Below are 15,162 nucleotides of genomic sequence, written 5' to 3'. Positions count from 1 at the left end.
TTTCTTTCTTTCTTTCTTTCTTTCTTTCTTTCTTTCTTTCTTTCTTTCTTTCTTTCTTTCCTTATTTTTTTATAGCAGACAGTCCATATTCGTGGTCAGGTGATAGTAACCTGTTGTATAAAAAATGACCCCCAAAACTTAGCAGCTTTACTGCTTATCGTCATCATTCCTGATCTAGGAGTGATTTGGGTAGGCTGTTCATTGTTATGAGTAAGTTAGGGTGTTGTCTGAGACTCTAGAGCTAGACAATGGCTTCTAAGCTCACACACATCACCATAGGTGGGGTGTCAGTTTCTCAAAACCTCTTTCTGCCTGCTCTGGCTTCCTTCAATGTCACTCATTACCAAATGTTGAGAGTTATATAGATTCACCTCTGCCATATTCCATTAATCACACAGACCAACTCTAATAGAGGGTCATTTTAGATACAGAGGCATTCATCTATTTCAGTGCTGGGACTCAAACTCTGAGTGTCATACAGGTTAAGAAAACACTCCTATGGAGCCACATCGAAAGCCCTCAGGTGCAGAATGTAATTAAGCACTGGTTCAGTGGTGCTTTCTCTGCTGAAAGTACTAGCTAGCCATTTCCATGCATTTATGTAGTTTTGGAAGTAAGATTATTTTAAAAACTGAAATTTCAGTTTGTACCCCATCCATACAGACATGAATGTGCAATTGGACATACCTATTGTCACCCAGATCCTCAATACTCATAAAGAATTGATTCACGGATTTTAATATCTTACTCTTTGCAAAGACAACATCTCAGACTTGCTGACGCCCGCCACCTCTCATTTTGCATGTTTTGCTGTAACTGTGGTCCTGGGCACTTGTCCACACTCAATTCCAGATCCTATCCGCCGCTGCTGGCCTCTTCGTCCACAATGTGGCGAATCATTTAATGATGACTATTTGTATATCCTACCTGACTTCATATGTGGGGGAAATGGAAACACACACGCATGAGAAAAACCTGAAGATTCATATTAAAAAAAAAAAACAAAACAAAACAAAAAACAAAAAACAAAACTTATCACCCACATTGGCTAGTTCTTTTACTAAAACCTTCTCCTCTCAATTCTCACTTTACAGAGCAGAGCAGCTGACTCTTAATCCTACACAGAGCTCTGGGAGCTGCCCACTTATCCAAAGGCTCAATTTGCTCTGTTTAGTACCAGGAATCTGAAAAAGGTCTTAGTGTTTGAGATAGGATCTTGCTATCTGAGGAAGTATCTTGCCATTCTCACCTGCAAGTCCCATTTCTTTTGTTTCAGCCTCTTGGGTGCTGGAACCTCAGGCCCACAATACCACTCTCAACCTCAGGACGTTCTGATGTCCCTGTGCTTCCTCTCTTCTTCAGCTTTCGTCCCTATGATCTACCAGCAATGTGGAAGTAGGGCTGCTTTTTCAACCATGACTTACAGTTTCTCTTAGAAGGTTAACCTCATTGTTCTCTCATGCTGTTAAATATAGCATTGCATCAACAGCCCTCAAGCCATAGAATGAAGAATGTATGCAGATATACCCAGAGAAGCGCAGACACCATCCAGTTGTTAGATAATGAGAATCCGGGCTCAAGAGAGTATCATAGAGAAAGGGAAAGGTAATGTGGTGTTAAGACATAGTGAAAGGCTGGACAAGGAGGCAGTGGTGAAGAAAGGTGTGAGGCTTTAGCCACACTGAACTTGGGAATAAAGTGGACCCATTCTAAGAGTAATAAATTAGACAAAGGAAGACTCTTTAAAAAAAAAAATTAGTGATAGTGAGGACCAAGAGTAAAGGGCTAAAGTAGAGATTAATGCAATGTGTGTGGGTGAGAAAATCATCAGGAGAGGGCCATGCTGACAAGTCACAACACTCATCACAGAATTCCACAAGAAATAAGGAGCTTCTCCCTATCTTCCCTGATGCAACCAAACTAAGTCATTCATTCAGCATCTTCTAAGTCATTCCAGCAGGAGCTCTAGACCCTAAGATGAACAAGATGTTTCCTGTTCTTACTGGGCCCACAGCGCAGAGTGCCCTGACAATGGGAAGGGAATGGAGTTGGGCATAAACTGAACTGGCATGGAGATATCTGGTGTAATCAGTTCTCACCTTACAGAGCAGAGCACCTGACTCTTAATCCAACAGTTCTGGGAGCTGCTTACTTATCCAAAGGCTGCCCTCTGGTGGGTTAATGTTACACCTCTGGCTTTCAGCTAGAGCTCCCTTCTTGACAAGATAGAAGCTAAACAAGGAGGAGGACCCTGGGTAACATGATCAATCCTCATTCAGAAAGACAAATGGGACGGACATAAGAACAGGGGAAAAACAGGGAATAGGACAGGAGCCTACCACAGAGGGCCTCTGAAAGACTCTACCTAGCAGGGTATCAAAGCAGATGCTCATAGGCAAACTTTGGGCAGAGTGCAGGGAATCTTATGAAAGAAGGAGATAGAAAGACCTGGAGGGGTCAGGAGCTCCACAAGGAGAGCAACAGAACAAACAAATCTGGGCAAAAGGGTCTTTTCTGAGACTGATACTCCAAGCAAGGACCTTGCATGGAGATAAGCTAGAACCCCTGCACAGATGTAGCCCATGGCAGCTCAGTATCCAGGTGGGCTCCCTAGTAATGGGAACAGGAACTCTCTCTGACATGGACTCAGTGGCCTGCTCTTTGATCACCTCCTCCTGAAGGTTGGGGAGGCAGCCTTACCAGGCCACAGAGGAAGACAATGCAGCCAGTGGTGATGAGACCTGATAGGCTAGGGTCAGATGGAGGGGGGAGCAGGACCTCCCCTATCAGTGGACTTGGGGAGGGGAATGGAAGATGAGGGAGGGAGAGTGGGATTAGGAGGGAATGAGGGAGGAGGCTATAGCTGGGATACAAAGTAAACTCTAACCAATAAAATATAAATTAATTTTAAAAAAAAAAAGAAACAAGGGCAAGAATGCCACAGCAAGAAAGGAAAAGCAAATCTTTTCCACAACATTACTAAAATTTTAGTCAACAGCTTCCAGGAGACCCAGCTTTTGCAAACCCCAAATCCAAAATAATATCATGATGATAATAATGTAGGAGCCAGTTCCACTGTCCTGAAGATGCAAGAGCTCATATGTCCGGCTGCAGCAATAAGGGCTGAGGGTGGATGCCCTGCTCTCCACTCTAGGACCCAGCTTGTCAGTGAGGAAGGGATAATTAGGAGCCAGTAGCAGCCATCTCACTTTCTGTTTCCACTGAGAAACAGCAGTCTTGGAAAGCAAATGTCCATCTTCTTCCACCCATTTCCACACATTCTTAGCATGGTGATGGATAAAGACCAAGAGGCTACCAAGTCTGTATTCCCCATGTTCCATGGTTAGCTCACGGACTGATGGCTAAAGCCAATTGAGACTGGATAACCGAGGGAACTGAGACTACATTTGCTCCACAGACAACCATGGAGCTGACAAAGGCAGACAGATCTGGGTGCTGGGTAGGGCAAGGGAGATGTGTTTAGCCAGGGCTCCAAGGTCAGGGTGAGTGGGGACTGTCTGAGCAGACTGGGTGGCAGAGGACAACAGCAGCACAAGGGCAAAGGCACAGCAGTAAACTCACGCAGCTACTATGCAGGAGTGACAGACAGGAGGCTATAGTTACTGGCAGTGCACTATGAAGATCAAACCAAAGCCTGCAAGCCCTAGCACACACAGGACTCAGGGATTCCTGAGGGATATGTTTGCGTTCACATAAAGACCTCGGACAGTGTCTGGTTCTGTGAGAACAAATACAGGCTGATTTCTCAAGACTGTAGAAACCAGCCCTGAGAAGAATCCAGGCATAGGGAATGAAACTCAGTATGAGGTGAAGTGTAGCATTAACAACCCAGGCTTTAAAACAAACCACAAGGAACTGATTCAGTATTTAACATACAGAAGTCTCTCCCCCAAATGTATGCGTCCACATATTATTCCTTAAGATTAAGAACTTTACGTGGAACTGGGAAACAGGTCAATGTTTTACTTACACTCACACTGCTGGGTGCAGCCGCCCTCTGGTGGAAATGGGCAGTGGCTTCAGGGCAGCCACAGCAGCCAGGTTGTGGGGGTGGCTTGATGCTTCCAGAATTTTCCTACAGCTAGCTCTTCAGATCCACCACTGATTCTGTCACCCGTGGAAATCTCAGAAACAACACCTTTCTCTTTCTGCACACTGTCCAAAACAGGTCAGCTAAGGACTTCTGTAAAAAGATCTGCAGTGGGTAAGAGCTTGCGCCCTGAGTTTCACTCCAGCTGGTACACCGACTCCTGCCTTGACCTGTGGGGAGCTGCTGAGCTTTTGTGTGTCTTCATGGGCAATCTACTAAGAATCCTTAATAATGGCTGCAGGCTGGCTAAGGCTTAAGGGCTGGTAAAAGCCCTGCACATAGTGGTTACTCTACAAAGATCTGTTTTATAATATTAAAACACTGTGACAGAAATATTGTGACTGAGAGCGTCTGAAGAACTTTTCAGTGATGTAGGAAATTCTGGTTAAAAACAAACAAACAAACAAACAGCATAAAATGGCTGTCATTAAATAATTTTGAACTTGGCTGATTCATACACAGGGCAGTTTTCTTCAAGGACAAGCAATCGTGTCTATAATCTCTGGTAATAGTAGGCCACGCTTGCTTCGGACATGTTTTGTTTAAAAATTTAGATTATTTTATGTGTGTTTATATTTTGGATAAATGTATGTCTGTGTGCCACATGCATGCATGCCTGTTGCCTACAGAGGCCAGAAGAAGGTGTCAGAGCCCCTGGAACTAAAGTTACAGACAGTTATGAGTTCCCATGTGAGCACTGAGAATTGAATCCGGCTCCCATCAAAGAGCAGCCAGTGCTCTTAACCACTGAAACTTTTCTTGAGATTTTAACATCACAAAGGTGGATGACTAGCAGTTTTATTATTTTGTTATAAAAAACAACAGAAAGGACTGATTATCCTTTAGTACAATTATCCACCACAGTTTTTTCAAAATAGAAAATCACTCAGGAAAACAGGGTGATGTTCTTTACTGACAAAACAATCTTGTTATGAAGATTTTAAGTTGTTTTTGAAAAAGAGAATGAACCCATTTTATTATTTGTGTCTCAGCTCAGTTATTTAGGAGTGAAGAAAGCCTATTACTCTCTTTTCTGCACTTAGGGTTTATTGTACAAAAGTGATTTAGAATTAGTGTAATTTACCTTGGAAGTAAAATGTTCCTGCTCCAAACAGTGAAGGAAGTGATAAAACTTACTACGCAGAATCTTTACATTAAATTGGAACTGTTAAGAACAACAAAATGTTGAAGCCTTGAGATTCACCCCTGCCCATCCTCAGACACTGAACACAGCCCCAACTCTCCTCAGACAGTGAGCACACCTCTACCATCCTCAGACACTGAGCACACTCTTACCCTTCCTCAGACACTGAGCACACCTCTACCATCCTCAGACACTGAGCACACCCCCACCCCTCCTCAGACACTGAGCACACTCTTACCCTTCCTCAGACACTGAGCACACTCTTACCCCTCCTCAGACACTGAGCACACTCTTACCCTTCCTCAGACACTGAGCACACCCCCACCCTTCCTCAGACAGTGAGCACATCTTTAGTCTGTCACTGCCATCTGAACCTCCCACTTAGCTCTGGCAGGGTCACTGGCTTCCTCCCAACTTATCAACCACAGCTCCTCAGGTACTAAGGTGCCAAAACTCACCTCTATTCCTTCAAGGGTACTGGTCTGCTTGCAACACAATAAAAGTTTCACAGTGAGAAAGACAGCATTTATTCATTCAACAAACACTGTGTGCCTGATGGGGTCAGATAACTCCACTAGTCAGAACGCAGGGCATGGAAGTAGCAAACAGAAAGCTGCAGGGCATCAGCTAATGCTGTTCCCATATGTCACTGAATGAGTGACAGTTTTCAGTCTTTCACTAATTGCGTATTAGGAAGCTAACCACAGCTGATAACATTAACAGTGAAACCAGGAATGCTGGAATTATTACCAGCAAAGCTTTTGGCTGACTGCAGCTGGTGATGTTCTCAGCACTGCACTTCATGCCTGGTGGCGTGATGAAGAGCTAACAAAGTCATCTGGAACTCTGAGCCTTGGGTTTTCATTTGCTAACTAAATGAGCCAAATAAACAAATCATGAAATATTGACTATGACTCCAAATGTTTCACGGCACTGGAACAGCCTTGACTTCTTCATCAGTGACAAGAAGAAGCTTCCGGAGGGTAAGTCTAGAAAGACAACTGATGTGGAGCACAGGGTATCCCTGAAAACATTCCTGAATAGGTGGTGTCAACACAGCTGCTGTGGCCCAACAGCCCCTGGAGCAGAGCGGCAAAGGGCAGCTGGCGAGCAGGCAGGGCTACTTCTTCATGTCCAGGATGGCACCTCCAGGTCCGCGGTTCTTAGCACTGCAGATGTTGCAATACTGTGCAGGAGCACTCTGAAGAGAATTAGAAAGCATGTGTTAAAAAAGCTGTCTACTTTCACAGTCAGAAAGATGACTTAGCATCATTCAGGGAGTCAAGGGCTCTGAAGCGATGAAGCATCATTCCTTGCTCTGTAGAAGGCTTTTTTGGCTCAGACAGGATTCATTCTTCTGTTACTCTGCAACTCAAAGGGCACCAGAGAGCATGGGGAGATGGCTCAGTTGGAAAAGTAGAAGCATTAGGACCTGAGTTCAAGGCTTAGAACTTTTGTTTGAAAAGCAAAGACAGATGTGGAGGCAAATGCTTGTAATCTCAGTGCTGGCACGTGTAGACAAGTGAATCCTTGGGCTCTTGTCAGGCAGCCTAGACTACTCAGTGAGCCCTCAGTCCCAGCAAGAAGACCCCGTTACAAAGAGGACATGTCCTGAGTAGTGGCATCTTAGGTAGTCATCTGACCTATGTGTATGTACAAACACATGAACATGTATACACCAATGCAGAAAGGGGGGTCACCAGGGCAGAACCAGCTTTGGGTAGCCTGGGGTAACAGCAGCATGCCACAAAAGGCAGGCGGAGAAAACTCCACTAATTTCAAGTGTTTCCTACCACACAGCACACCCAGGAGCCATCAGCTCAAAAGTGTGGGTTCCCTCAAGTGGGTATGCTTTTATTTTATTTATAGTATACTGTAAACCTCACACTTGAAAAGTAAACTATACATCAATGAGATAAAAAAAAAAAAAAAAAAAGACAGTTGACCCCAGAGGATTCCAGGACCCCCTTCAGATACCAGAATCCACAGATACTAAATTCCTTCTGTTCTGGTTAGTTTTTTTTTTGAAAAAACTTACCCTCAACTTGACATGAGTTCCACCATCAGAGGAAAGGGAACCTCAGTGGGGAACTGCCTCTATTACACTGGCCTGTAGGCTAGTGTGTGAGGGCATTTCTTTAGTTAGTAATTGATGTGGGAGGGTCAAGCCCTGCAGTTAGCGCACCAGGCAGCAGGCGGCCCAAGGCTCTGTGAGAAAGCAGACTGGACACACAAGCTGCCATGTTCTTCCATGGTCTCTGCTTCAGTTCTTTTTGCTAGCTCCTGCCTTGACTTCCCTCCATGATGGGCTGTAACTTGTAAGCAAATGAACTTTTTCCTGCCCAAGTTGGGTTTTGTTAGTGTTTTATGAAAGTAACAAAAAAAGCAAGCTAGAACACCTTTACATGCAAAGGCACATAACCTATGCATAATCCCCATATATTTAAAACATCTCCGGTTGCTTACAATATGGAATACAAGATAATGCTGTATAGTATGCACTGTTTTGTTTATGGAATAAATACAAAAAAGGAAAAGTGTACACATTTAGCACAATGCAGGCTTTCTCCAGTATTGTGGATGCAAGGTTGACTCAATCCATGAATGCAGAACCCAGGGAGTCAGCCAGACACACAGAACCAATTTGTCTATTAGAATTAAGGAAGCGAGAGCTATAAGGATGGTCAGGTCCAGTCGTGGTTGCTCTATGTCTGTTTCTTTTTGGCTGACAGGTGATGGCTGAGAACTTACCATGCTTGGCATGGGTAGGCACTCCTTGTGGAACATGTGCCGGCAATGGAAGACCACCACACTGAAGGGCTTTGCAGCATCTGCAAGGGGTGGAGAAGGAGGAGAACTCAGTGTAACAGGCAGACCGGAAAATGGTTGAGTAAATTTCCCAGCAGCAGGCCTCCTCTGAGGAGGTGTCCTTACAGACGCATCTGGAGGGGGCGAAGGCCCAAGCACAGAGCCAGTATTAAAATCACCTTGCTATCAACTACAATTTATAATCTACTTTCTTGGCCTCAGCATGTTACCAAGATGACAAATGCAGGACAGTTTCATAGCAAATATGGTGATATTTATTTGAAAAACTAGAATGTATGTGTCTCTATGTGTCCTGACCACAATTCCAACTGCCATGTACTGAAATAAGTATGTAGCTTGAGCAAATGTTTTTCAGTTCACCTTATCTTTGCCAAGAGGACAGAGGCAGAGCTGGGTCAGGAACCCAGGCTTTCTGCATTTCCTACACTTCTGTTTGGTCAGTCCTCTCATCTGCTTTTATGGTGTGGCCAGTTTAGTTCTGGTAGGACCTAGTGCCCACCACAGGAGAAGCGGAAGATGGATCTTCACAGGGCATCCCTGGCCTCTTTCCACCGGAACACCACCTAAAGCTTGTGGTTTACAGAAGCACTGAAAGCGCAAACCTGCTCCCTCAGGAACAGAGCTTGTGGGCAATGACTTCCCATGCTCCTATGGTACGGAACGCACAGTTCTAACATCAGTTCCTAACAAGGTCTTAACACAGGTCCTAACACCGGGCATCTGTGAGCAGCCACACTTTTGTGCTTTTCCATGCTGAATTTGCATTTTACAGTACCCTGGTTTCTACTTTCAAACTATGAGTTTGCTTTTCTCATGTTTGAAGGATCTTTGGATATAGAACATTTTATTATTATGACCATCTACCAAGAAAGGACAGAAGCTTCTATCCTTTAGTGAGTCAGTCAAATTCGATGCTGAGTACTGTTTCCATTAAGATGGAAGATGGTCTGGGGAACCAGATCTACAGTGAAGATGAGGGCATTCATTATCTGTCCCTGGATACCCATATGGGCCTTTTCGCTTAGAACAGAAATATGTGGATGGACGGTTAAGTTTTTGTCTGGTGTTGCTTTACTTTTGAAGATTCTCAAAGAACCACACCTAAATAGGCCCATTAGCATCACCTTGTTGGAAGTACTGGCTCTCAGGCCACACTCCAGGACTCTAATCCATGGCAGGGCCAGCACTAGGGGTTCTTTCAAAGCTCCCAGATGCTGATACTCCCTGCTTTGTCAGCAGCAGCAGCATTCACAGAAGCAAGGAAGGGCTGAAATCCTTAACTGTGAAGCCATATAATCTGCAGGCATTAATTGCTAACTTCAAGAATCTTAATTCCACTCACCATGAGCACGTGTTTTGGAAATGACTTCCCTTTTAAGCATCTTACCTGGTGGGAGGATGGGAGAAAGGCATGACTCACAGATATTCTCTTCTGTAAGAAAACACACACATTAAAAGTTAGGCACATTTCCATTTGCTTGGCCTCTCTGGAAAGCACAGAACATGGTTCTGAATGTTCTCTCAGCTTTACTCACCATCAACCAGAACGCCTTTCATTTGGGTCCGGTGCATTTTTTTCAGCAATGACAACGAATCAGCTACGAGGATTTTCTTGCAGCCTTCCCGAAGTAGAATCTAATATACATGTTTAAAAAGAAAGACCATTTAGTAACCCAAGTATTGGGAGTGTATAACTGAGGAATCAGAAAACGTCAGAGACATGGTTCTTTTGTCTGCCAAACCCTGTCAAGTAAGCCAGCATTTTTCTTGGCAATTTATTTGCTTTATGACCACACTGTGGTGTTAGTAAAATCAAATACAAATTCCAAAGTCTTGCCAAGACCCTGAACTAAAATTCTATTGTTATCTCACGGGCTTCTGTACTTTGCATGTGGTTGCCATGGAGGATCATGGTTGTTTGCCGGCACTTTGGTTCTTAAATGACTCACAGACTCCAACCTTCAGATTTTTGCACAGAAGGAAGACTTGTCATTCCAAAGCTATCTTCTCATTTAGTAAACCCATCGACTCTGACAAATGCACTGAGGCCAGCAAGAGCAAGGCAGTAGTACATGAGAAATGTGCCTGCCTGTGCTGTGGTCACTGGATGTGCTCTAGTCAGTGCGCCTTGGCTTTCTTCACAGTGATGTCACTTTCAGTTCTAAACCAAGATGTGCCATTTTCTTCCTCAAGTGTAAATTCACAACACTGGAAATAGGAGGCAGGGAGAGTAACCAGGGCCCTCCATGGCAACCACACACAATGGCCCAAGGACAGAGCCCAAGGGCATCAGCTCTGGGTGACTCTAGCTAGCCACTGGCCCCAATCACGTGACAGGGCACATTCAGGACCAGAACTGATGATTACAGTTCTATCCCTGTCACTTCCAGTGTTTGGTTGTGACTATGCTCACGTTTATTTTGATACTACTTATGGGGGGCCTCTCCTCCTTTTTTACCCTTTTTATAAAAATGTGTCTCACTAGACAGGGATCTTCCCGCCCCCAACCTCCCAAATGCTAGGTTTATAGGTGTGTTAACTCATAGCTTAGATTTACCTTCCCTGTCAGATTCTACTAGAAATGTAACTTTTTTTTTGTTTTCTTTAAAAAAGACATTAAGGTTTTAACAGAAATCATTACAGCATACAGAAAGAAGAGGAAAAAACAATACACCAAGAAAGTTATCTACAAAAATATTGATGCTGGAAAACTTTCAGAAAATTTTTCAGTGAGTATTCTGGCCTCCAACATCAAACCACTAAGCTCAGTTTCAGCCCCTCCAAACAGGGCTCAGGAAGCATGGGGACACTGTCTAGGGTATATTTCTTGGCAGGAATGGATGGAGAGCTCAGCTATGGAACAGACACAGGCCACAGTTGCAGAGAAAGCAGCAAAGCCCAATGACTATGCTCCCTGTTCATAGGAAGTACTTTCTGGGAAAAATGTCAGAGTCAAGAACCCATGAGAAAAAAACATTTCTGTGATACTTTCTGCCTAATTTGATCAAAATCCAAGGCTCTGCACCAGAAGAAATATGAAAAAATTCTAAGTGTCACTGACATGATCTGGGAAGGTAGTTACCAAAAATTGAAAGTCCTCTGGGGGAAAAAAATTAATGTTTTTGGCTTAGTATGTAAATAGTTTCAGGCAACCAGGGGAGGCCAGTGAACGAAGATAAACAGCACACTGCTGTGCAAACATTCTCTTTTCTGTGCTGGCTTCCCTCTGAGGTCACTTTCAGAAATGAAAATCAGTTTGAACTGTTAAACAGAAGAAAGCAAAGAGGTGAGGTTGGTTCATGTATGGACTTCACCGAGGAAAAGGGCACTGTGACCACAGGCGCTGTGAGGGGATAAGTTTCAGAAAGGGTCAGTTCACTCCATGAATGAATGACAACAACATGAACGGAGTCTCAAGAGGAAGAAGGTGCTTCCCTTCATGCATGGGATGGGGCTGTGGTCAGAAAAGAATAATAAAAATCCCTAAACACAGGAGAGCATCTGACTCTTATTTCCTTTGGGGAGGTTGCGGAAGATCACTACATGATTCAGTTTGGATTGGGCCTCTGTGACAGAAACATGGAGGAGCCTGATACCAGGATAGGACATGTAAATTAGGAGCTGTAAAGTCACAGCACAGAATGCTTAACTGTCCCAGGGAGAGCATGCAGGCTGTGGGGGCTAGCCTCTCCGAGTGATGGGGGTCTTAAAGGGACAGGCCTATGGTCTACCGGAAACAGCTTTGTATCTATGAACCTTCACCATCTGGTCAGTACGAGTCTCACTATTATCAACCTGGCTTAGTGATGCTCTGGATTAAGAGCTCTGCCCAAGAAAAAATACTGCCTTTCTTCAACTTCATAACACTGTTTCTACCTCAGGAAACATTATTGACATTACTCAGAAGGAACAATATTATCTTTTTAGAAATCTCCCTTATAGAAGGTCCTTCTAATCGCCCGAGATTATCCACATTTAAGGAACAGCTTTTTCCCACATCCTTTCAACTACCCTTGTTCCTCTTCACTTCCCTTCATCATTTGTTTTAAAGATACAAGCTATATCTGTACAATCAATGGTCCATATTCAGTGGGAAAGTTAAATGAGAACATACTTATGGTGTTGACAACTCCCATGAGACCCCAGACTTGCTCCACATTTTCTTTTTGATTCCTTTACAGCACATAAACATGGATAATAATACCAAAGTAAAAGGAAAACTCCAGCTTCACAGATATTTCACAAAGCAATTAAGAATCACAAATCAGAGAAATCATTATGGCTCCTTAGAAACAGCTGTTGTGGGGAATGTGCTAGAAAAACTGCCAAGTTTCTGCAGTTTATATTTGAAAAGACTTTCAATACTGGGATTTTGCTGGCATTGCCTTATTCATTTTGCATGTATTTGTCCTTAGAATGCAAATGGCTGCAGGCTACCTGGCTTCCATGCCCCCATGGTTTTTCTCACTTCCAGCCTGGTCATGGTCATTGGTGTTCTGGGATGTCAGTTCTACTTGGAAAGCTTTGCTCTTGTTTGCTTATTACCAAACATGACGAAGTATAGAGAGGAACTGGGAAAGATAAACTCAAAGGTCTTTTCAGTTTTAAAAAACTTAAAATCACGACTGTATTCAACTCAATAAGCACAAAGTATCTATGAACTAAAGAGATCAAGAAAGCGATGGTGGCTTGCATAGGCCACCTGTGTCACTTACATGTGGTGATAAGATCAAACTAAAATAATTTGTAAACAATAAAAAAATCTGTTCGGTCTTAAAAGCTTATTTTAGGGATTTGCAAGTTTAGAAACCATCTTAGAAAAAAACAGAGAGGTTAGATAATATGAGTGAAAAAGAGATTTGTGCTCCCTCCTCCCAAAAAAGACAAGCAAGAAAGTTATTAATGTCTCTAAATTGATTTGTGTCTTCTGTTTTAAGTAGCAAGCCACAGGAGAACTGCAGCAAATGTTGGTGCAGGTCTGTGGCCCTGGAGATGACTGGAGGGCAGCCGGGGAAAGAGGCCTCACTGCACATCACTTGCTGACCTGCACAGGCTCAGGCCTCTGCTCACGACAGGGACTCAGGGCTCATGAGGCTCAGGGCTAGGGGCCCACACCTCCTGCCTCTTTAGGAATAAGTAGGCTTGCTGCCCTTGAAGTGTTCCTATATTGGAAGAGCCAGGAAGTGGTCAAACCTGGCAGATATTTTAGGGATTGTTAGAGCTAATGCAGTCCTGGATGAAAATGGCATGGCATTCACTCTGAGGGCCTGAGTTTAAAACTAGTTCTGTATCTTCCCACAACAGCACATCATTAACCTTTTGGAGCGCCAGTCTTCTACTCTGAGCTGTGGAGCTGGTGCTAATTATAGGCACATTAGGCACTTAAAATGTCTGTTAAATAAGACTAGCAAAAACAGCATGGTGTGGTGGCACACCCCTTTAATCCCAGGGCTCAGGGAGGCAGAGACAGGCAGATCTCTGAGTTCCAGGCCAGCCTTGCCTACAAATTGAGTTCAGAATAGCCAAGGCTATACAGAGAGGGGAAAAATAAGACCAGCAAAAACAAAGGGGTTACTGGCCAAAGTGCTGGCTTCTATTTCCCTAACTTCACCTGTACCTGAGGCAGTGAACATGCTCAATTCTGTTAACTTTCAGTTAAAGAGAGCTGTTACGTTAGAAAGTATGAAATGGTAACATCAGAAGCCTATATCATGCGGAGCTAGGCCCCCTGTACACATGTAGCTAATGGGTAGCTTGGTCTTCATATGGGTTACCTGGTGAGTGGAGGGAGTGGGGGTGGTTTCTAACATGGACTCTATTGCCTGCTTTTGGGTCACTTCCCCCTGGCAGGGCTGTCTTGCCTGGCCTTAGGGGATGAAGATACTCTTAGTCCTTATGGAAACTGATGTACTGGGGAAGGTTTATACAGGGGGAGGCAGCTCCTCTTTTCTGGGGAAAAAGGGAGAGAGGAAGGGGAAAATGCAAAAAGGGGGAGCTAGGGGGAGTGGAAGAAGGGGGCACCCTTGAGATGTAAAGTAAATAAAAAAAAGGAAAAAAGGAAGTTGCTCAAGTTTCACCACCACTATTTTCCTCTTTTTCAATTAACAGATGTCGGCCAAATTATTTCAAAACACTGCAGTATAGTCTCCCTTAAAGAATCCTGCGCCCTCCAGGCATAGTCTATTCAAAAAGGTCACTGAGCAGGTGTACAGCAGCACACCAGTGACATAGGACCTTTACGTTGGAAGGCTTTTCTTCGTGTCTGCACTTCACATTGCACCCTACCTCACACACAGGATTCTTGGAAATTCATGAGTCTGTTGATACTTCCCTCAGATTTGGGGGACTTATGGGGTTGCATTATTATTATAAACAATAACAAATTATAGCTTTATGAAACAAAAAAATAAAGACAAATACAATGAAAAAAAAAAAGTGGGTCTGTGAGAAACCTGGGAGTTGAAAAAGGTTCCACAGCCAAATATATCTGGGCACAGGGGTCTTTTCTGAGACTGACACTCCACCAAGGACCATGTATGGATATAACCTAGAACCTCTGCTACCCAGGATGAAGCCCGTGGTAGCTCAGTAACCAATTGGTTTCCCATAGGAAGAGGAACAGGGACTATTTCTGACAGGAACTCAATGGCAGGCTCTTTGACCTCCCCACCCCTCAAGGGAGGAGCAGCCCTGCTAGGCCACAGAGGAGGACTTTGCAGCCAGTCCTGAAGACACCTGATAAAACAGGGTCAGATGAAAGGGGAGGAGGTCCTCCCCAATCAGTGGAATTGGAAAGGGGCAGGGAGGAGTTGAGGGAGGGAGGGTTTGGGAGGAAATGAGGGAGCGGGATACAGCTGGGATACAAAGTTAATAAAATGTAACTAATAATAATAAAAAATAAATAATTATAAAAAAAAAAAAAGAAAAAGGGTCCACAGAGACCCAGGATATTTTTATGATGATCCAATAGGTTGCTTAGACACAGTACATAAACAAGTGGCCACTAATGAAAATTAGCAGACCCCCCACATACACACACACACACACACACACACACACACACACACACACACACACA

General features: G+C 43.9%; 1 protein-coding gene across 1 annotated transcript in view; it reads right to left on the bottom strand.

The window, feature by feature from the left end:
• Window positions 1-5,766: 5,766 nt before the first annotated feature.
• The window catches only part of Vps41 (VPS41 subunit of HOPS complex), a 159,792-nt gene continuing 150,396 nt past the window's right edge, over window positions 5,767-15,162 (bottom strand). The window contains exons 26-29 of the mRNA XM_055603954.1: window positions 9,620-9,719; window positions 9,472-9,516; window positions 8,007-8,086; window positions 5,767-6,456 (exon numbers count right to left, since the gene is read on the bottom strand). Coding sequence (XP_055459929.1) covers window positions 6,376-6,456; window positions 8,007-8,086; window positions 9,472-9,516; window positions 9,620-9,719 — 306 coding nt within the window. The 3' untranslated portion in view covers window positions 5,767-6,375. The remainder of the gene's footprint in view (window positions 6,457-8,006; window positions 8,087-9,471; window positions 9,517-9,619; window positions 9,720-15,162) is intronic.

This window comes from Psammomys obesus, unplaced genomic scaffold, assembly GCF_907164565.1.
Source record: "Psammomys obesus unplaced genomic scaffold, mPsaObe1.curated_primary_1811, whole genome shotgun sequence".
NCBI lineage: Eukaryota > Metazoa > Chordata > Mammalia > Rodentia > Muridae > Psammomys > Psammomys obesus.
The sequence above is the reverse complement of the archived record's forward strand: the minus strand, read 5'-3'. Positions and strand labels throughout refer to the sequence as shown.